The sequence below is a fragment of the Macrobrachium rosenbergii genome, chromosome 7 (assembly GCF_040412425.1).
Source record: "Macrobrachium rosenbergii isolate ZJJX-2024 chromosome 7, ASM4041242v1, whole genome shotgun sequence".
NCBI classification, from domain to species: domain Eukaryota; kingdom Metazoa; phylum Arthropoda; class Malacostraca; order Decapoda; family Palaemonidae; genus Macrobrachium; species Macrobrachium rosenbergii.
The window spans coordinates 31,093,687-31,117,542 of NC_089747.1; the positions used below are offsets into that span (position 1 = coordinate 31,093,687).

General features: G+C 37.7%; 1 protein-coding gene across 11 annotated transcripts in view; it reads left to right on the forward strand.

The window, feature by feature from the left end:
• Nucleotides 1-7,421: 7,421 nt before the first annotated feature.
• LOC136840274 (uncharacterized) overlaps nt 7,422-23,856 on the forward strand; it is an 89,243-nt gene continuing 72,808 nt past the window's right edge. For 4 of the 11 annotated variants that reach the window (XM_067106939.1, XM_067106941.1, XM_067106940.1 and 1 more), the window contains exon 1: nt 7,658-7,879. In XM_067106939.1, coding sequence (XP_066963040.1) covers nt 7,798-7,879 — 82 coding nt within the window. In that variant the 5' untranslated portion in view covers nt 7,658-7,797. Of the gene's footprint in view, nt 7,880-8,046; nt 8,066-23,856 lie in introns of those variants that run through there. The other 7 variants (XM_067106947.1, XM_067106946.1, XM_067106949.1 and 4 more) reach the window with 5 other exon arrangements.

Below are 23,856 nucleotides of genomic sequence, written 5' to 3' on the forward strand. Positions count from 1 at the left end.
ACTAGACTCCCTCTTTAACTGATTCTTCAAACTTGATTGAATCTCCTTCTTCACCTTGCTCTTATTTCATCCTCATGTTTTGCAGGTATATCCTTGTAAATTCTTCTGTTACTTGCAGGTACTTCATTTCTTGGACCTTCTTTGTGGAGTTCTTATTCACATTTGTTTCAAATTTAACCTTTATCAGGCTTTACCTCGTCAAGTTCCATGTAGTCATAGTTTTCATGAATTCCTTGGGTACTGGAACAAACCCTATAGAGTACTGATGGTTACCTGGGCTCCATGATTTTTTACCTATACGCTTTAGCTCTCAATTTAGTTGTGTGAGGTCATATTCATCCGTTATGTTCACAATGTATTAGCCTTTTGGTCCATATATTGCTTTCATATAAAGCCTAGATGACCATTAAATATAGGCAGCTCTATTGCTTTCTCTAGGGCTTCATGTAAGGTAAGTATTGTTTTCTTGTTTATCGCTAGTTGACAAATACAATAGCATAACGTTAAACCGGATCTTTCCCAGACGGTGACCCCCAGCGGTTTTAACCCGGTATGTATCCACCTCGCTGCGTGTTTAGTACAAGCCCGTTGGGGATTACCGTGAAAACATAACAAAAGAGTGTAAATATCATAAAGATAATGACCCCCAAGAAATATTAGTCCTAGATAGCGACCCCCGAAAACCTTTGTGGGTCACTATCTAGGAAAGATCCGTTAAATCTTGTGGTTTTAAGATTACTCTATAAGAATAGGATGTCTTTATGACGCACTTCTTCTTTCCTTAGTTTAATGTCTCCTTTAGATCTATCCATTAACAGTAAATATCGATCCCCCTCAATGTTATCTTCCTTCACAGTCATGAGGTCTCAACCCGACTGGAGTGAACGACGTTTGGTGTTCAGCTTGCTTTCCGTTAGTGCACGTGATTGTTTTATCCGTTAATTCTAACATTTCAATAAGTTGGGTTTTTTCAGTCCTTACACGTTAATAATCTTGCTATCAAAACTCCTAATGTCTCCATCTATGTTATTTGGTCCATAAATCTTTTTGTAACTTAAACTCTCTCTAATAATTATTCTTTACCTTCCTTAGATAACCTACGCTTATCATCTAAACTTAGTCTATTTACATCCCTGAAACTGTTCACTTCATATCTTCTGAATTAATTAAACTTCTCACTGCCTAGCCCAACTGGGCTAGTTGCATCGAGAAAGTTTCTATAACTTTTTTCACATATCTTTGGCTATTCCTTGTCACCTTCATGTAATGAAATGGTTGTCTTCATTTTTGGTCTCCTTTACAAATGTACCAGCCTTCAATCAGCTCAGTGGTCTGGTTAAACTAAGATATACTTAAACCAGCCTTCCTTGCTGAATTTCAGTGAAATTTAGCTGTGTGGGAGAAGTGTTTGCTTTTTAAAGGCATCTCAATTGCTTGTGAGGCCAAGAAAGGTTAACTGGGTATTAAATTGTTTATTAGTTGTTGTTGTTGTTTTAGATTTAGCCGGCCTTGTGCCAGCACGGGCTCTTGCTCCTAGAGCAGCCTGTAAATTGTTTATTACCTGAGCGCAGGTATACATGACAGAGTGTGGACGGAAACGTGGTGCCCGACCTCCAATCGCCGTGACCCGCACTTTGAGCAATTTGTGTTTGTTGACAGACAAACAAATGGCAATTTTGAGACATAATAAATGTACAACGATGAAACACATATCGGCGGAAAGGCCAGAAAATTCTACACATGAATATTTACATGAGAGTCTTGACATATTAAGAAATGCAATGCATGACGTGACTGATGCGAAAATGAAGAGACGTCTGACGTCTTTACATGCTCCTTTAGTACATTTATTCAATTTCTTATTTTCTTTCACCCCATAGACATTATTTTTGATTTCTAACCTAAACCGCAACTTTCATTAGAAGAAAAATTTTACCTGTGGTTAATTACTACGGCATTTTTTTTTTTTTTTGTAGTCGTTATAATATAAAGAAATATATTGACTGTTTGGTGGCTGTAGGTGATTTTGGCACTGTACGTGAACTGCTATCAAGACTGCTTTCGTAAGGTTCATTTATTTCCCTGTGACATTTACGGGAGCCAAAATTAATAGTATCATGTTTTTTCTCTTTTTTTTTCGTATTAATGGGCAGAGACAACACGTTAGACGACAAAGCTTTTGGTCAGTATCTGGTTGGGCGACCGTTTCCGCTCGCTATTTTCATCTGTTCAGATGTGGCAACACTGAAATCTGCCAACCTTCTACGAAGCTTTCACACCCCATACCATAACAAACAGGTACGATAACGATGATTTAGTAAAAGAATGGACAGAGTTTCAAATTGAAACGACAGCCAATAAAACTGTACAATGAAACGTGTTATAAATGTACAAAATGAGGAAAATTTTTCCTCCAAAAACTACAAAGAGCTGTGTCCTTGCTCTTCATTTACTTATTGGAATATTATTCTGCATAGGCCTATCGGACTTTTGAACGAACTCTCAGTCATGCTGCCACACAGCATTCAGACGGCATATTGCAATTTCCAAAGCCAGAATAGTATACTTGGATCCACAGACATGCACAGAAAGACCCAAAGTCGCATTTGTGTATCCTAGCACAAGCACAATCCCAAAGCCAATATCATGACATTAAATTTTACAACAACACGCCTCAAGTGAAGGGCAGTCATCCAGGTGCAAAGCCACAGGTAAAAGGACAAGGACAAGGACAAGGAGGCTGATTAGTGTGACACTTGCTAGGATATTCCGACATTTAATGACTGGCAATGGGCCTACTATCGTGCACTCAAAAAATGATACTGATTAATAAAGACATTACCGCAAAGAATTCACGTCAGTTTTGAGCAATTACAGAAGTAAACATATTCAATGAAAAATTGAAAGTACAAAATAGTCAACCAGTTTCAGGATTCCGTAAAAAGAGAAACGCTATCACAGTGTAAGAACAAGCAACGTGCAAATGAATCTGTCCCAGTCCTACCTTACTCTTAATATCATTTTCCAAACGCTACAAATTTCTGCCTCATCTTCATCCTCCACTACTTTATTCCTGTATGTCGTAGTTGGCTGCATCGTATGAGTGTTAAACGTAACACTCTTATTAACAAACACAGTTCTATTCTAGTCATTCATTGCTAACGCTGATCCGAATACAAGATGCTTCTGGACGCTGCAGCAGATGCAGCAACCACAAAACATCCTTGTGAGCACCAAGGAAGAAACAAATAAAGAAAACTCGTGAGCAATATCGAGCAAAATAGGTCTGGAAATATATTACACAAGAAAAACCTCAATAAAAAGCCCCCTTTCATGGTTAGAAAAGACAAATATTGAAAATGATGATGTATTTTGGGGCTCTTCTACCTCATAATAATCCCCATTTCCCTACAAAACGGAGTGCTCGCTTTCCTACAGCCACGGATGTTTTCCTACAGTGGTCTACCCAATAAGAGACAACAGTTCTCTCCACTCGCACCACTCACTCCTATTAATATAAACGGTAGAGACCGCATCAGCAACAAATAGTAGGCATTCATCTTACTGCATTATGCCGTTTCACAACACTGGTCCACTTTCAACAATGTAAGCTAAGAACAAATCGACCCTGACCTCACGACGTATGTGTTCATGGGTTAGGGGCTTCGATGATGAAATCACTCTTGTTTGTAGATGCTTGTCAGTAGTGCGTCGTCTCTCCTTAGCTGGTTTTTAGTTGTAAGTCTGATGAATGATGGCGATAGCAAGAACAGTAACACTAATTATGATTATCATGAACAGTAGTAGCAGATGGAAGAAGCCATCTGAACTCAAATGAAACGCACGAGAGAGAGAGAGAGAGAGAGAGAGAGAGAGAGAGAGAGAGAGAGAGAGAGAGAGAGAGAGAGAGAGAGAGAGAGAGAGAGCAAATGTCATTTAAATGCCATAAAAACTAATGTGGATGAAAACTTTATACAAGGACGTTGACCCCATTTATACACATACTTTATTCACTTATGTTTCATGTTATTATTTTTTTTTCCAAAGAAAACAGTTCCAGAATGAGACAGAACATTTATTGCCCCGCTCTTCCTAATTACAGTATCAAAGTTTGAAGCCTACGTGCAAACATAAAGGGAAAATGTCCACATACTCCACGCTGTTGTCCAAAGCTAAACAGTTCTATCCATGGTCTATCAGCCTCGACATGCTTACTATCCTAGTCAGTATTAACCTGCACTCATTCTTCCGCTCCCTTGGTATGCAAGCAATGTCTTGCTAACGTTTTCGTTACGCTTTGCTTTTGTGCCTCCTTGAATTTCCCGTAGTCTGAAATGTATGTAGAATTTTTTCATCATTCAACTTATCTCAGTTTGTCGGTGTCCATTTTATCATTTCAGGATGTTTAAAATTTTCAGTCCTGTCAACTTTATATCTCCATTTCACATTCTTTCTACCTTCCCTACTGGGTATACATGTGATATCACTTTATCAGCTTCCAGTGTCTGTTTGGGTGTATGTATGTGGTTGGAAATGGACTCACTTTGCTTCCGTTAGGAATATTTGGCAACAATCCCTTCTTATTTTCTAAACTTCTTTTCTTAGTTTAATACGCATTTTAAAGTTGCTGTGACACCTTTTATCTCGTGTTAATACTATCTGCTACATTTGCTTCGTAATATTTATACATTCACTCTTCGACAGAGAGCTCTCGAAAACCTACAGTAATCACCTCATATCATGAGAACCGAGGAGGTTCTCGAAAGCTCTTGTATAGATTTTTTCTTTATTGTATTGTTCATGTTATTATGATGTGTTACCATTAATTTTGCCATCATCCAGCATTGGATTCTTTTTTCGTTCCTACCCTTGCAAATTAGCACAATAAAATTTTTACTGATAAAAACTAACTTTTCACAAGTTTATGTAGTTTTTCTCCATTGTTCCCATCAACAGTGTTTGGCAGTCCACCTCTACCGTATACATAACGTCACCCCCACCCATCCTTATCTCTCTTTTTTCCTTATCACAGTGCACATACACATGTGAGATATATGGTAAAGTAATTTAATCTGTCCGAAGGTTTCAATGCCAGGAAGAATGTTGAGGCAAATCTGAGCTGAAACTTTGTTTAAAACGGAACACATGTCATATAAAAAATGATTCAGTGTCTTCGTCCGGAAACCCATCGACAGAGATATTTCCGACTATAAATTGGGAATGCGAAATTATAGCAAAGGTATCACAGAAGGCTGAACTTGTGTCGGTTGAAGTAAAAATATAAGGTAGGCTTATTCTCAATAGGCTGGACATGGAAATTGATAAAGTGCTCAGAGATGAACAAGGTGATTTTAGAGAAGGAGGGAGTTATACAGATAAGATATTTGTATTAAGACATATTGTGCAGCAGTGAATGAAATTGAAAATTTCCCATTTGATGGGTTTTGTTGATTACGCGAAGTCATTTGATAGCGTCCACAGACCAGTATTATGCTGTAGTATCTTGCGTCACTACAGCATTGCTATTAAATATGTAAAGCCAACAGAACTATCCATGAACGAAGTAGACGTGAAGTTAATGCTGACGGGGTCTTGACAAGTGAATTGCTGGAAATCGTGGAGTGCTGCAGGGAATGTTGTTTCACTTATGCTGTTTGCCCTTCTCATAGATTTTATAATGAAAATAGTGCATGAGACGGGGTAGAAGTTTTAGATTGGAGTAACGACTTCGAATATGCAGATGATGTTGTTTTAAACAACAAAATACCACAAGAATGACAAAGTTTGCTTAGCAGAATACATCAAATATCCGGGGAGATGAGGCTATAAAAAAAAAAAAAAACAAAGTAATGAGGACGGAGCATGCATGAAGGGATGACAAAACAGACGGGTACGGTATTTTTGAGGTTGTCTTTCAGATGTTTAGGAACAGTGATATCCAGCACAGGCTCTTTTGAGTTGGTATTCAGTGAAAGCAAATCGAACAATAGGCAGGCTGAATAAGATTTGGAAATCAAGTGCACTGAAATTGCACACGAAAGTAAGAATAGTGCAATTTGTATTGCTATACGAACAGAATCATGGCACGACAAGAATATTAAGAGTCAAATGAGTTAGAAATGATACCATAAGAAAAGTGACTAGAGTTCCATATGTACAGGTAGATGAGATAATGATGAGGGAGAGATGTATATGGCTTGGGCCAGTCTTTCGTTTATCCCCTGGAAGAACAATACCTTACAGCGTCAGCTGTGCTCCTGTGGGCACCAGAAGAGTTGGAAGGCCCAGATCTAATTAGATGAGAACTATGAGAAGAGAGGATGGAGAAGAGTCAGGAATTGTGAAAGATAAAGCACAAGAAAGACACGGGTATCGGAATTTTCCGGAGGCCTTTCGCATCACACTCACTGGAGGCGGTGATGATGGCAATGATTCTAAGAAATGCTGCGCTGTTTCATTCAAATGCACAAGTATAAGAAATATATCTTAGCAGTAATTAATCTGCTAACGAGCAACTTTAATGTACCCGACTAGACTGACCAAGTTCATCTTCAAAGATCGATTAACGCGAAGCGCGAACGCTTAAACCTTGCTAGATCGGGTTACACCGCTTTGCCGACTTGAGTTCACTTCAGTGATGGGACTTAAGTTGGCCAATGATACAGTGCAAGCGTATTCATATGCAAATCTCTCTAACAAAGCTCAGTCATGGTTTTCAATTTTTTTTCTCTCTCGCTCTTACACACACACACACACACACACACACACACACACACACACACACACATACACACACACACACACACACATATATATATATATATATATATATATATATATATATATATATATATATATATATATATATATATATATATATATAGAGAGAGAGAGAGAGAGAGAGAGAGAGAGAGAGAGAGAGAGAGAGAGAGAGAGAGTGTATAAATAAAAAACCCAGTAAACACCTGATCCTGCCCATGTGCCTAGATTCAGCGCGATGCTTCGAGTTCAATAAACTCTAAAATCTCAACAACAATATCGCTGAACAAAAGGAGAAGCTCCATGAAAAAGCGAGCGAGGATAAAGCAAACAAGCCTCTTTTAGTCAATATTACGCACACGATTAAAGCCGCTGTGATGAAGCCGTAATCAAGTGATTCGACAGTACATTTTTCCTTATCACCAGAGATAACACGGGATGTGCGCAACAGTCGAATATACTTATTTCCCTTTGTAAATATTTAGCAATAGTAAATTAGAATTTGAACGTGGAACTCATATTGTTTCCTAAGTACATAACTCGTTCCATGAAAATACTAAATTACATGTATGCTTATCATATACGAAACAACTACATTAGTTACAACCCCATTGCCTGAGATCCCGGGTCCAGTAGCCTAGTCCCAGAAGAAAAACTTGTTCGTTCTACAACTGTCATAGGGTGGTCTCGACACCGTGTCTGGACCTTCAGACCAGACCAGGGCAGGTAAACCAAACCTTCACACAAGCTTCGCTAGAATCGCTACTCAGTCTGAGCCATGGCGTCAGTGAGACTACACCACACGACGTAGCTCCCTATTCGCCCTTTCGAGTGTATTGTACTTCTCATGACTAGTAGGGAAACCTTCTTGTTATTCGTTGTGTCGCTCTCAATCAGCTGCGTTACGGATTTTTGTGCGATTACTTAGTCGACGGCCACTGAAACGTGTTAATGTAATGATGCAGATATGGGTATAAAAGTTAGCCGTGTAAGTGAGGTACCACCAAGCACTTGTATATCTGTCCTTGCACGATTGCCATGAGATGTTGGAAGTGTCTCCTTTCAGTGGTACTGTCGGTACTGCTTGGGAAACAGAGGGAAACCATCGCAAAGGAACAAGGTACGTGTTAAAACTGTAAACGTCATTGTACTCAATGCCTATGTTTATTTCATGTCAGTCCTCTATTCTTTACGGCCTTTCCCGCACTTTTCCTGCAGTCCGAAATAATGTGTCGCCAACATGGAACAAGTGGAGCTGGATCGATTGCAGTTATTGATTTGGTATCATAACAGAGCCATCCCATGAGTGAGTTTTTTCCCACTGTTCTCGAATTACAACCGAGATTAGCGTGACCGCCGGGTGTGGCGACGTGTGGGATATTTAACAAGACAATAAAATTAAGGTTACGGCGATATTCGTAGCACGCTCGTGGATGCTATTTGCTCAGTTCATCCATTTAATGGAAAATTTAGGTAATTTGTTTTTGGTATTGTGGTGTTTGTAATTTTTTAGGGCGACAAGACCATAAAATACTTTTAATTTGGTAATGTGAGTATTCCAGAAGTTTACCTGGACATTTATATGCACCTGATCATTGGTTGAAAAATAAAAGGAATTTCGAACAATCGAAACGCCCAAATGAATTATTGAAGTATTTTTAGAAATTATCTACCCGCTCAAATAAATTACCAAAGTGCTAAAGTAACCCGCCCAGATGCCCAGTGATTACCGAAATGCTCAGAAAAACCAAAAATTACCCACTTTAATTACCTAAATGTCCCGATAAATAACTGAAGTGCCGAAATTATCTACCAAAATGCCAGATAAATACCTATATAGGCCTAGCCGTGAATTACCAGAGTGCCCTAATAAATTACCTGAATATCTAAATATAGAACAGAGATAACCGAATAGTTCCCTTCAATGCCTTGCCCTTTGATTCCGTTGGACTTGTGCTGTGTTGAAGACATCAACAAGACTAATCAGCTACGGTATTCTAGAAAAAAAAAAAGATTTGTTAAAGAGCTTTCGTAAATTTTCCAACGCAAGTTCACCAGATCAAATATATCGGGAGGTTGTATGTCTGACTTGAGCAATTTCAGTGAGTGTACAGTCGACACACGAAGAGATATTTAGAATTATTGGTTGTTTCGTCAAAAGACATATCCCAGTCAATTCACATGGTGTTGTGACCGATATTTTATGATGCCGGACGCTTCTATATATTCCACTGTCATTAAAATAAATGGCACAAGTTTAAAAAGAAATAAAGTATGTAGATATTTGTTTCAAGTATTTTTCAGTTAAGAGAATAATGAGTGTGAAAAATCCAGTCAGTCATTCTGCGGCAGATCGGTAGCTCAGGTGGTATTTTTGCAGCTGTACCGGATATCTCGGAAGTTAGCTTTATATGATTATTTCAGATAAAATAAGAGTTCCTTAAACCACGAAGAAACAATCCTAATTTGCCAAAATTGCATTGACATTTAGCCCTCAATCACAGAAATGCTGCATAAATTAACATCAGATTATGTAACATTTGTCAGTGACAATAAGGTTTAGCATACAATTTCAATGGCTTTGATGTGCAAGTGTAGATGTTGTGCCATTGACGACGAATTACACTGTATTTATATTTAACCCAAATGGGAGTGGAGGAGTGCACCTGAAGGCACGATACAGAAGAATGCCTTCATAGGGAGAATCTCTCTCTCTCTCTCTCTCTCTCTCTCTCTCTCTCTCTCTCTCTCTCTCTCTCTCTCTCTCTCTCTCTCTCTCACACACACACACACACACACACACACACACACACACACACACACACACACACACACACACACACACACACTCTGCCATATTCCCTTTTCCACATTTTCTGAAGGAATGGCACAAAACGGATAGAGCCTGCCGGTTCTAAGAAAGTAACTTGACCTTGACCCCTTCTGAGGCTGGTATTCATCCACAGCTTTGTTGGGTCCAGTTTATTACCACTGCATATATATATATATATATATATATATATATATATATATATATATATATATATTATGTATGTATAATATGCACGTGGCATTATTTTAAGGTAACACTTCCCCGATTTCCTGTACTTCTTATCTTCGAGGCGGAAAATTTTAAGAAAAAGGCAAAAGTTGCTTTTGAGGTGCTTCATTTATTTATTCTTATGCTAAGAGCGGTTTCAACTGTAACTCCATGCAATCACCAGCGTAGCCTTACAAAGAAACTAGATTGCTTATGAAATGGCATAAATCAGAAAAATAAGAACAAAAGTGAAAATGAACAAACATATGATTAGGGACAGGTATAGAAAATATTCCATTAAACTTCGCAGTACCTGCTGCGTTGCCCTCATATAAGCAATGTAGTGTCTCTGTAAGGTTGCCCTGATGATAACTAAGAGTTAATGGCTGAAAGAGTTGTTGGCACAAGAATGAAAAAAAAGTTACGCCGGAATCTTTTTTCCTTAAAAACTTAAGCACTGAAGATCTCTTATAGCCAAAAGCTGACGTCTTGTTCATTCTCAACTTGGCGAAAATCCAGGAAGATTCCACAGAACCTAACTTCAGTAAAAAAAAAAAGGCAATATGTGTGCTATGTGACAGCACCAAATAACTAGGTAAGTTCAATGTCTCACAGCACCTGGTAACACGTAATAAAGTCTATCAGAGAGAGAGAGCATTTAACGTAATGGCCCTTAAGGTTTGTTCTTGTGAATGTGTGCATATTTTAAATCATTATAAAATCAAGGTACAAAGTAGCATGCCCAGAGAGTGTGTGGGAACAACTCGAGCGCCTTAAGGTGTGTATGTGCATAGGGACAGGGGGATGAGCTGTACCGTCACATAGGCGTCTGATGATTCATCCGTTGATTGGCTTGGATTGAACACGTGCGCACTTGTCTGACACCGTTATTTTGTCAAAGAAGTAGTTTTGTGTGATCAAGTGTCGCGTTTTGTAGGAAGTTATTATCCTTGCAAGTTAGACTGCCTGCTGAAGAAAGATTGCTGAAGCCGAGATAATTGTGGATGGGGCAACACGATTATTCTTTGTTTTTTGATAGTCATTGGTACTTATCACGTACTCGCACACGAATATTTTCCGTAGGAGCGTAGTTCCGTCAGTGCATCTCATGCCGTGCACTGTAGGTAGGCATTACTTAGGGTTCTTTACTGCGTCCCTTCGGCTTCTAGCTGCAACCCCTTCATTCCTTTTGCTGTACCTCCGTTCGTGTTCTCTCTTTTTTTCCATTTTTCTCTCCTAACAGCTGTTTCATAGTACAACTGCGAGGCTTTCCTCCTGTTACACCTTTCAAACCTATCTACTCTCAGTTTCCCTTTCAGCGTTGAATGACCTCAGAGGTACAGTGCTGGGCCTGTGCACACACACACACACACACACACACACACATATATATTATATATATATATATATATATATACATTGTATGCTAAGTCTAGTAATTTTATAACTAATGCATAAATGTGGAAGAACTTGTTTCTTGACTGTGAAACCTAAAACAATACATCACTCATTTACGTAGGCATTTAAGGTAGTCATTCGCGAGAAGCTGGTGGGAAAAATGCCATAAGATGCCAAATGACGTAACATATAAAGCCGTCTTAATTTGGAACGGAAAAAGTCTGCACCACATAGCGGGGTTGCACATCTGGTGACTGTCGGAGGCTTTTTCTTCTTGGAACTCGCTTGTGACGATTTGTAATTAGTCATGCTACTTTTAAATGCCATATCCGCCTACCTTATTTTTACTGACAGTTCTCAGTTGCTTCACAGTTATTTCAGGCAAAGTTTTATGTTCAGCTTGTGAGTTCTGTTTCTGTTTGTTAGCAGAATTACTCCAAAAAGTGATGTGGATTTTACGGAAGTGGTGCTAAAGTGGGGCCTCGTGACTTGCAACAAGCGATCAGATTTTGGGAGATATACGAAGGGCGTTGGATTGTTCAGCCTTGGCGGACGTTTTGGTCTCGAGGGCTCTTGTTATTCATGTTTATATAAATATATTTTCTATTTTTGTTTACTCTGCCTTGCGTTTTTTCACCCCGACGTATTCTTTTCTGTAAGTTTGCCTGATCCACTTGAGTAGCCTATGCATGTATTTTGGGTAATAATGATCATTCGCCTCTGGTATGGCGACTATTTTATTGTCTTACTTAAGGCACCAACGCAGATGTCACGTAAATCAATTTTTTTTATATTCCATCAAGTACACGACGATAAGCTCAGTTTCACTGTCAGTAATAATAATAATAATATAACCTTTGTAATCAGTGTTTTTTTTTTTTTATAAAACAGTAGCATTAATTTGAAGAGGAATATGCATTATTAGTGCAACTACAGAGTTCATACATTCTCTCTCTCTCTCTCTCTCTCTCTCTCTCTCTCTCTCTCTCTCTCTCTCTCCAATGTTTATCCATGTTTTAATAGTGCATCTTCAAAGTGCTATATTTATCCCTAGAACTAATCATGCCATATGATGACTTTTGCTAAATTCTGCCTTAAAAATGTCCCCAGTGATTAACAAGTGTTCATAACAGAATGATTTTTTAAAATTTTGGCTTCATAATTTTGTAGAATAATGACATGAAGTGTTTATTGCTCTTTGTTGATGCATAACTGTACACGCGCGCTCACGAGCAAAACTTCGAAACTGTAAATTCCAATGCTATAATATTTAATTTGAAAATACACGTCACTGTTTACGGCAGCAACCGCATCAGCAAAATCAACAACAACAAAAGCAATCATACTCACTCTGGATAATAAATGTCACGGATCCACCCCCGAGTGTCAAATTTTACGACGGGCCATAAGTCTCCGCTGCCGTCTTTTTCTCTCGATCGAAGGAATGCCATTGCTTTTGATCCCTTGGAGCTATTAGGCCGTTTTTAAGACAGCCGCAGATAAAACCGCCTTGATTGGAATTGAAGGGATGAAGAAAGTGCACCTGCGTGGAGAGAGAGAGAGAGAGAGAGAGAGAGAGAGAGAGAGAGAGAGAGAGAGAGAGAGAGAGAGAGGTGGCTCAAGGAAAGAGGGTGAGAGTCTTACGGATAGGTCCAGCCAGGTGGTGTAAATATTACCATGTCGAGACCCTCCTGTTTTCAATTATATGATGGTATACGTTTGGACTTGGTATGATCTCTCGCTGCTGTTCTCTCTCTCTCTCTCTCTCTCTCTCTCTCTCTCTCTCTCTCTCTCTCTCTCTCTCTCTCTCTCTAGCTGTGACCTACAACAGTTGAACTTACAGCATAGGTCAACAGAGGATCACTGAATTTTATAGAAACAGACAGATCGGTTAATGGAGAGAGGGGGAGGGGGTTTATGTCATAAGCTGGTTTAGAGAGAGAGAGAGAGAGAGAGAGAGAGAGAGAGAGAGAGAGAGAGAGAGCGAGAGCGATGGCCGATTGACAGGGTTTATTTCGGGAAATGTTGTGTTGTCTTGATGTAGTCTTTCCTTGTCAGTGACCCAGCATTAGGTTTTTGCAAAAGGGTTGTAATTGCTTAGTTATTGCTTAAGTGTTCACGGTGTTTGAAGGTAAGGCGTTTGTTTGTGCCATGACGACAATAAAAATGGTGCAGGGGGTTGGGGGGACATTATTTTCGTTTAAATTTGTTTGGGATATTTTGTTCTTGTTAATGATTGTTGTTGACAGTAGTTAGTATAAGTCCTCTTGATAAAAGCTCGTTCATAATGATCATGACCTTCAAACGACAGTGTTGATTATGATATTAATAGGTTACCTTTTATCGTAATTATCTTAGTGATGATAATAATAGTAGTGTAGCAATGAAATACCTAATTTCCAGTTTTATTCACATGAAAGAAAGTTAAAAATGCACAGTGTATTAGGAGCATTTTAGAGTGTTTGCTCTATCATGTTCAACCAGAACTTTTAAATGTTAAGAAGATAAAAAGTAGATGAACAGCGACAAATGAATAAAAACATGACACAAATTCTCAAGTTTGCTACTTAAAACGATGTAACAGATTAAGGGATGTCTTCATTCTCCCACGACATGATAAGCCAACCGCCTCATCTAAACGGTGTCTGGTTGCTTTTTAAGCTGCTCGACGTTCATGAAGAGCAGCGTTTAGCCGCTTTCGACAACCTTGCTGGCTGAAAGGGAAAGGGAGAAAGAGAATATTATGAATTTTGCCTCTACGGGTTTTGTTTGGGTAATTGTCGACTAATGCAAGTACCTGCTGCTTTGAAGAGGGGGCTGATGTAATCACCTGAGTAGTTTTTGGTATATTCGTCTTCGTTTACCTACAATGGCTTCCTGTATATAAGCGGCGTTCCCCCTACGCCTTGCGAACTCCATTTTGCATCTTGAGAGATACCCATCGTTGTAGCATTTTAGCTAGCATGTTTTAAGTTCCTTCTTCCTCCTCTCGCCAACTCTTCCGAATTACGCTCCTCTGACCAACTTTACCTCCAGACACTCTTGGAACATACTCCCCTGACAAGGTAAACGGTTTAATCGAATCTTCTTAGCAAACACTTTATCTCAGCTGTATTTTTTCCCTTTCACTCATTTCCATATAGAGGATTTGGTTAATGGTTCCCTTACATATTTCTTTTGCCTTCTAAGACATTCTCCTTTTATTCATCGACTAGGCCTATAGCAGAGTTCTCCTGACTCTGCCTTCTGTACTTACCCTGTGGTTCACCTTTCTCTTATATTCTGTATTCATCCATAACATTTAGTCTCATATGCTTACTTCATGTAAATGTTAGTCATCCAGACACCCTGTGTGAGCCCTATTCATTTCTCTTTGATGCGCCAATCCTTAGCTTCTCGGTGTGTGCACTATTGTTTGTTTGCATATTATATATATATATACATGTATATATATACATATACATACTACATGTACATACATACATATACATACATATATATATATATATATACTGTATATATATTATATATACACTGTATATACACACACGGATTCTGCGGATACCGACGATAAGGACTAAGTCCTAGAAAGCTGAATAAATATCTCGCGCTAGATAGCATCCAGTTTAAATGAGGTCCTATTATTAATTGTATTAATGTACAGAACAATTGTGTAAGTGATAAAGTTCACACACACACACACACACACACATATATATATATATATATATATATATATATATATATCTATATCTATATCTATATGTATAACTAGTCGTTATTCCTAATATGTTCCAGTTTAACAATAATTGTAATAATAGTTTTGACTGCGCATAACAGACTACCCTCTGCTCTTGATATACACTAAACCTCGTCATTGCATGAGCACTAGCATTTAGCCTACATCCGAAGCTGTGTTAGGCCCCCACAAGGCCCACCCAGTCCTGCTTTCCTTTAAAAACTCTCGAGCGATGCTTTCATAATAAAAACCCTCTTCTTTGTCTAGCCTTATGCTTAGTCCCAGGCATACTAAGCAATCTTATATCCCATATAATACCACCTTTATCCATTTCATCAGTTTCTTTGGGTCTTTCCGTCAGAGAGACATACTTCACATACCGAACCCTCAGTTACACTGCTTATCTCAGAACTCGGTATCTCATTAGTAACCCCACCACCAGGCGGCATGATACCGAATGGAGTTAGCCTATACGGCAAAGCTGCCAACGCTGGAGAAGTTATAGCAATGATAGAAAAAATCAATGAAATTTTATGTACGGTACGTCTAAATTCACACACGTATATATATATGTGTGTGTGCACTTAACGTGTTATTATATATACAGTATATATATATATATATATATATATATATATATATATATATATATATATATATATATATATTACATACATATAATATATACTGTATATATATTTATTTTGTAGTAAATACTCTTGACCTAGAGAAGTGCCAGGGTTCGATTACCTCAGGAAACAGGGGTGTGTATGTGTGCGTGCACGTCCTGTTGAATCCCAATGTGCCACTTGTGACGCAAGCTGTTATTTATATTCATGGTAGCTAGTAAACTGTGGTAGGTGATAGCTAAGGTGGAGGGAGATGGTGGTATTGATGAAGGCCTTCATCCCAAATTGCTTTACAAGAAACTGAGAGTTGGTGCCGGATTTGTAGGACACTGAAAAAGTTGATCTCGATGCTCGTGCTACGCTTGTTATCATTAATGTGGACGGGGGCAGTATAAACACCGACCTCTTTGATAGCAGTGAGAGAGAGAGAGAGAGAGAGAGAGAGAGAGAGAGAGAGAGAGAGAGAGAGAGAGAGAGAGAGAGAGAGAGAGTTAATTAGTTTAATTAGGTGTCTGCAAAATGTGTTTAAGGTGATGGGATCTTTTCTTCTATCTTATCACAGTGAAGAAAAGCGGAGTTATTCGTGTGAAAGAAAAGTTTCTATATGGTTCAATCACGAATATATATTATATATATGTAATATATGTGTGTACTGTATATAATTATATATATATATATATAATATATATATATATATATATATATATATATATATATATATATATATATATATATATATATATATATAAACACTCCATAATCTTAGTGCATTCTTACATTTTGCAAGTCATGCATGCGAATTTTTTTTTTGCAGACTATCATCTGTTAAGGGAGGAATTTATATTTGTATTCAGGTTGACTGCCAAATCTGGCTCACAAACATCACATGATATTCGAGCAATTACTGAAAGGAGAGATGTTCTTTAGTCCCATTAGAATACTTTAGTATCTCTGTTTGATAGACCGAAGGACTTTTCCCTTCTAACTTTTTTTACAAGAACTGAATTTAGTTTAATGTTCACGTACGCCCAAGGAAAGCGCCAAACTGCAGGCTTAATGAACTGTTCCAAGAAGTTGGAAAACAGAGGAGGACAGTGTTGCCACCTTCCTTCGAGTTCAAATAATAGCAGAATTGTCGAGTTTTTTTGTTTTGTTTTGATGTGAGTGTTCATCGTACCGGTGTTGTTTTGGGCTTGTTTCAAAAGCATACATGTGTTTTTTAATATCATTATCGTTCACAGACCAGAATGTCCATAATCTCTGAATAATAAGACACTTGATATTGTTTCCATTTGACATCGTCCAGCCCGGGGCCAGCCTTACCTCTTGCCCCGATATCAGAATGCAGAGTTCAAGGGAATCGGTCTGAGCTTCGGGTTATTCCCATCTCGTCCCTATCTTACATTACCGGAATTTTTTATGATAGGGTCCTTTCATTTATCTATATCTGATTATTACAGTCAGAATGAAAGCAAAGCTAATCCTAGGAAATATATATATATATATATATATATATATATATATATATATATATATATATATATATATATATATATATATATATATATATATATATATATATATATATATATATATATATATATATATATATATATATTATACACTGGTTTCAGTCCTGAAATTTTTAGAAACTATTATCTGCTAAGGAGGTACACAAGTTTTACATATACATATATATATATATATATATATATATATATATATATATATATATATATATATATATATATATATTTATATATGTATATATATATATATATATATATATATATATATATATATATATATATATATATATATATATAATATATATATACACACATATATAAACACAGAAAGAGACTGAAATATAGAAGAGTATTGATAAATGTAGAAAATAAATAAAAGCCTGTTTATTAATTGTTGGGACTGCACTAATATTGGAAACTGTTATACTTTTACCTTAAAAAATGACGCTAATGTAAGAGGCAAGACGGCAAGTCCCAGGCTTAGGGACGTTATACACCTCCCTGAAGATCGAACCTAAGTTTCATCATTCTGCATAGACTATTTATGAAGGGGCCAGTGGTAAGAGAGCTGGACGGCGGCATATAAAAAAAATATAGTTCATTACCCTCAGGCTACCGTTGTTACTCAAGAAAATGAATGTGAAAACGCATTACGTTTCGTTGTAGTTTATATATATATATATATATATATATATATATATATATATATATATATATATATATATATATATATATATATATATATATATATATATATATATATATATTATATATATATTATATATTTATATATATATATATATATATATATATATATATATATATATATATATATAAAAAGGTGTTTAAGGCATAGCATAGGCTATGTGCTTCCTTATTTTTCATCTTAATTAGGTAACAATAACAATTCTGACAATTCAGTTTAAGGTTGTATCCACGTCGAAATGAATTTATTTTGACTTGATACATTTGAATGTAGTAATAATTTGTTTTATCGTAACTGATTTCTTTTGTGTTATCTTGCGTTACTCCTGCCAGAAGACTGATGCCAGGTCTATGAGCGACGTGATGGCGTAAGTGATTTTCGGATTTGATCCATCTCTCTCCTTTTGATGAAGTGTCAGTTTTCTCATGGTTGACTCTCGTTTTCCTTTCTCATTCGGTACTCGTTTTCCTTCCTCATTCTTTACACGTTTTCCGTTCTCGTTCGTTGCTCGTTTTCCTTTCTTGTTCGTTACTCGTTTTCCTTTCTCATTTTCTTTATTAATTTTCATTCCTCATTCTTTATTCGTTTTCCTTTCTCATTCTTTATTCGTTTTCCTTTCTTATTCTTTATTCGTTTTCCTTTCTCAGTCTTTATTAATTTTCTTTCCTTATTCTTTATTCGTTTTCCTTTCTCATTCTTTACTCATTTTCCTTTCTTATTCTTTATTCGTTTTCCTTTCTCATTCTTTATTAATTCTCATTCCTCATTCTTTATTAGTTTTCCTTTCTCATTCTTTACTCATTTTCCTTTCTCATTCTTTATTCGTTTCTTTCTCATTCTTTACTCGTTTTCCTTTCTCATTCTTTATTCGTTTCTTTCTCATTCTTGACTCGTTTTCCAGAATCATTTAGTATTTCTCTATTAGGCTGTTTTCCCTCAGCTCTTTTTACTGAGATTTATCTGCTTCGGTGTTTATACCATCGATAAATATACCGGGAGTAAATCCTCTCTGAGTTTGTTTGCACTGCAGAAATGTTGGACCGAAGACGTTACATCTTTCCTCTTTACCTCACACGCTATGTTGAGTAGGAGACTGAGATCAATAATTTAATTCCATGCAACGATTTCATGCATGAAATAGCCAAGGGAAACGCTTTTTTCTTTCTTTCGCCTCGTCCCCGTTTGCAGTAGCCTTAATGGAAGGAAGAGTGGTAACATTTATCTGTTTCCCTTTCGTTCCGCAATACGTAAACGGACGAATGGCTCCATTAATCCTCCATTTTTCGTCTTACAAAATGTGCGATTGGAAAGTTAAATATTCTTTCTCTTTATCTCTTGTCGTACGTTGTTGCAAGCCCCTTATTCAGAGAGCTTTTCTAGTATTAGTGTTGCTTTGGTGGGTCGGGTTTGGAATGTGACAAAAAATAATGACTGATTGGCTTCGTACTTGAAGGGTTGGCGTCGCAAATGCCTGGGTGCAACAATCTTTGTGCATTGTTTTAATTTTTATGAATATTTTGAATTGTTGAGGGGATCTGAGAAATGTTCCCAGAAATATAATCTCTGTGACCTGATTAAATTTCGAGCACCAAAATTGCTGGATAAAGAGAGTTTTTAATATATTTCCGCGTAGTGAACGTAATTTTGATGTGGTAAAGAATTTGATATATTCCCGAGGCAAAATGTCAAATCTTTTCGTATTAAACCTTACTGGGATAAGGAAGGAGGCAAATGTACAACAGAGCGACAGCCGAAAGCTTTTTCAAAACTGGCTGGGACTCCTCTTCCATTTTCAGGGCTTTCGTGCATTTCGTTTCCAGCTCCCATTTGATGGTTAGTCACGACAGCTTGCTTTATAGGGTAAGACTGGGTTAACCGAATCATTTCCATACATTGTGGCATAGCGGAACTTTATACTACCCTTTATGTTGTTTATATTGCGTTGATAATCGTCCCCACACCTGCCTATCAAATATAAATAGTGCCCATGCAGAGAATTTCAGCAAGACTTAAGGCAAAGACGCAGAACGCTTATAGCAGTAGTCGAGTCCCTTAAACTTGGGAGCATCACCACTTCACAATGTACAGCACAGAAATGAAACGCCTCATAGGAGCTCGAGACCGGTCGATATTGACCTGTAATGACTGCAGTCATCACTGACACAATGTTTTAGAAACAGTGTTTCCCTTCTTGTCTTGGTGTAAGATTACATTATGGTAATGTCTAATGTCTCCTTTGCATAGCACCTTGCCCACACCAAGTTAACTTCCAGTTGACATTTTAGTGCTGTCCGTGCACCTCATGCGGGTGCACTGTAGGCATTACTCAAGGTTCTTTGTAGCGTGCCTTCGGCCCCTAGCTGCAACTCCTTCGTTCCTTTTATTGTACCTCCTTTCTTATTATCTTTCTTCCATCTTACTTTCCACCCTCTCCTAACAGTTGATTCATAGTGCAACTGCGGGGTTTTCCTGCCGTTACACCTCCCAAACCTTCTACTGTCAATTTCCGTGTCAGCGCTGAATGACCTCATCGGTCCTAGTGCTTGGCCTTTGGCCTAAATTCTATATTCAGTTCAATCACATTGTAGGTTGTTAGCAGAGAGTTGAAGATCGCACATCAGGTAGGCGCTGACTTTTCCCTTCAGGATATGTCATTGTGTCTCTTCCGTTCGAAATCACCAGTTGTCGTAAGTGGGCGGTGTTACTCATCGTCGTTATTCGCTATTGGTTTTTGAGGGTGTGGCTTAGACTTTGATCATAACCATATTGCAACTTCTGTAACACCATCCGAGTAGGCCTATGCGAAAATTAACCGAAACTCGATGAAATTCAGAGTATCACGCTTATTAGAAACTTTTAACCCTTGCCCTTCTTAGTACATCAAACAAGGTACTTCACGTAAAGTTATTAGTAGTTATTGGCATAGACCTAGATCATGTTTATAATTAAAGTACAGTCCATTCTGAAGCGTCATTGCAGTATTGTTTAATGTACGCAGTGGCAGTATTGCTTAACCATCTACGTCTTGGCAGTACCTCCCAAGAATTAATTAATCATCAGTGCCGTAAGTTACTTGTCTTTCTCTTACCCGTTAGTCAAAGGGTTCTTTTATATTTTCTTTTTCCTTTTTGATTAAATGCAGTAATTGATCATCGCTTTGAAACGTTGACATCCATCAACTCTATCGTTATTCTGTCGGACCGACGTCCAGTTATTACGCGGCCGTGATGTATGATCCTTTTTGTGGGTGTTATGTCATCCACGTTGGTGATTGGAGCGTTTTGTTGTTTTTTTCTGGCGTGTGCCCATCTCTCTCTCTCTCTCTCTCTCTCTCTCTCTCTCTCTCTCTCTGAAAAAGCGATAAGACTTTATCATCTCTCCTAAACATATGATAGAAGGCACTTCTGTTTCTCTTTCAAAATAGTGATTGAAGATAATCATATTTCTCTCTCCCTTATCTCCACTGAGCTTCGCGTATCCCGTCTTCCGTATTCGGTTAATACAGCATAGCTTCTTGCAACATCTGGCAACTTGACATTTGGGCATATGCCAAAGCGTCTCTTGATTTTATTATCATTTTTCATATGATCAGTCAATCTTGCGTCACCAGTTGGTGGTAGCATTCTTAAACTCGTATTATTTTGTTAATCTATGATTGATTTCTTTTTGTTCTTCGTGAGAATTGTGTGTAAAATAATATATATATATATATATATATATATATATATATATATATATATATATATATATATATATATATATATATATATATATATATATATATATATATATATACTGTGTATATATATATTGACATGATTTTTACTGGGGGGTCTAGTTTACTAATGAGGTACGTTAGGGATATACACAACTTACCATGGGCAACACCACAATCTGGACTCCGGCCTTAAAGTCAGATGAAAAAGTACATCAAAATAGAGCTGAAAGCCTAACTTCGAAAGGGGAGTGATTAGGTAAAATCTGGGTTTTAACTTAATTATATTTACTAAAGAAACACATGTCAGAAGAATGGTAGCGTAATTCGGGACAGACAAAAAGGGCCCGCAATACAAGATGAAGAGCAAATGACGGAATTAGTTGACGAAACGCAATGGAAGCCTGCTTCAAGGGCATTGCAAATGATGTAGTGGGATCACTAATCACACAAGGTGATATGCAGGTCCACAGCCGACGTCTAATCTGTAATCGAAACACTTATGGTTACTCAACCAAAGATAGCACTTTGATTAAGGAATCGGGGAATTACAGAGAAGGTGCCTAGACTGAACTTGATTCTGATAGCTCGACTGTTAATGATTGTAAGGTTTAGTGCTTGTTTTGTGTATGGAACGATTGTTTCCTTGTTGTGGGTGACTCCTCTCCCGGTAGTGCTTATTTTTTGTGTTTATAGTTTGTCTGTTGCTTTCGTCGGTAGAATGTTAGTCAAGTTTGGGCAGCCATCGAGTCAGGGTCTAGACAGCATAGCAGCATGGACTTGTTTAGTAGCTGGTAGTTGTTACCTGTTGTCTTCTACAGTTTTTGAGGATGAGAACTTCAGCCAAGTTATCGAGGATGAGTTGGTGGCTCAACCTTAGTCGCCAGTGGAGAGGGGGCATTCCTCTGAGACAGCAGTGTGGGTGTTGCATCGACTCTGTCATAATCAATCTGTGTTTTGTGGAGATATTCCTGTTTGCTGCCCACAAGGTGGTTTCGATGATTTCACGGCAGTAGTTGGATGGTCGTCCTTGGTAACCTTTGATGCTGGTCATGACATCCCTAGGTGGATGTTCTGTTTTTGTACTCTATGAAGATTGTGATTATTATTATATTAGCATTATTCATGGTACTTTAGATTATGATTATTACTGATTTGATATTTGCTGCTTTATTGATTTTCCAGATATTTGTATATTGCTATGGTTAATTGGTTATGCTGTGGATTATGTCTATTATTATTTATGCTGCCTGTATTGTTTATTATTGTTTGATGAAACTGAAATGTTGTTCACTTTTATATTGTATTTGTTACTTTTTGCTTTGATGGTAATGTTCATGTCAAGTAACTTTAATTTTGCTACATCTAGGGTTTTTTTGACTGACTTGTGGATAATGTAGCCTATGATGTTTGATATTACTTAATTACTTTTGACCAAACTTGACTCACTTGTAAATATGTACATTTCTAAATGTTAATAAACTGTTATCAAGGTTGTTTTGCTAGTGCTGTTGTTCCCCTTTCCCCGTTGTTGTCTCGGCTTCTGGCAGTCTTTCTAGTCCATTTCTCTGTAATTGATGATGGAACCTGATGAGCCAAGGTTTGGTTCATAATAGCGGTTTACATTACACTCCACTTCAGTGCTTGGCAAATTGAACAGCACAACAAATAAAAGTAATATGGGTATCTTGCGCTATAAAATGAAAAGCGGAAAATTAGTTGGAGATGAAAAGGGATGTGACTGACGAAATCAACCTTAAATTTGGCACTTTATCTTAAGTAGGAGATGATGTTCCTCGTCCTTCGGGGAAGCCAGCGATAGGGAGGGCAAGTGAATAATTTCACAAAAAATGGTTATTATGCCCGGACTGCCACTTGTCTGGACTGGGCAGTTGAATGGAGCAAGGGGCAGGACCTGGGTCCTGGACAAGCTGCTGACAGTGTTTGACAAGAGTCTGAGATCGAATGGGTTCTTCCGAGATCCTTTATAGCCTCGCTCGGATTACGCCTTTCATTCCTCATAGCTGGTGCTAGGGTCGGTCTCTTGGCAGCATGGCTGAAATTCAAAATGGCGGTGAACATGTGTTCCATTTGGGCGAGAATCTACTCCAACTATATTGGGACCTAAAATTTAATGGAGTCTCAGCTGTCACTTGAACAAGAGAAGAGATTAAAGGTTTCCCCCTAAAAGGCAGTGATGAGAGAAGGCTTATAGAGGCGAATTTTGCCTACAGTGGGTCCTACTAAAAAGAATGAATTAATTTTGAATTAAATATTATTTACTTTATTTCTTTTACCAGGTGAGATGGTGTGAGAGTGAAACTCTTGACAATCTATGTAT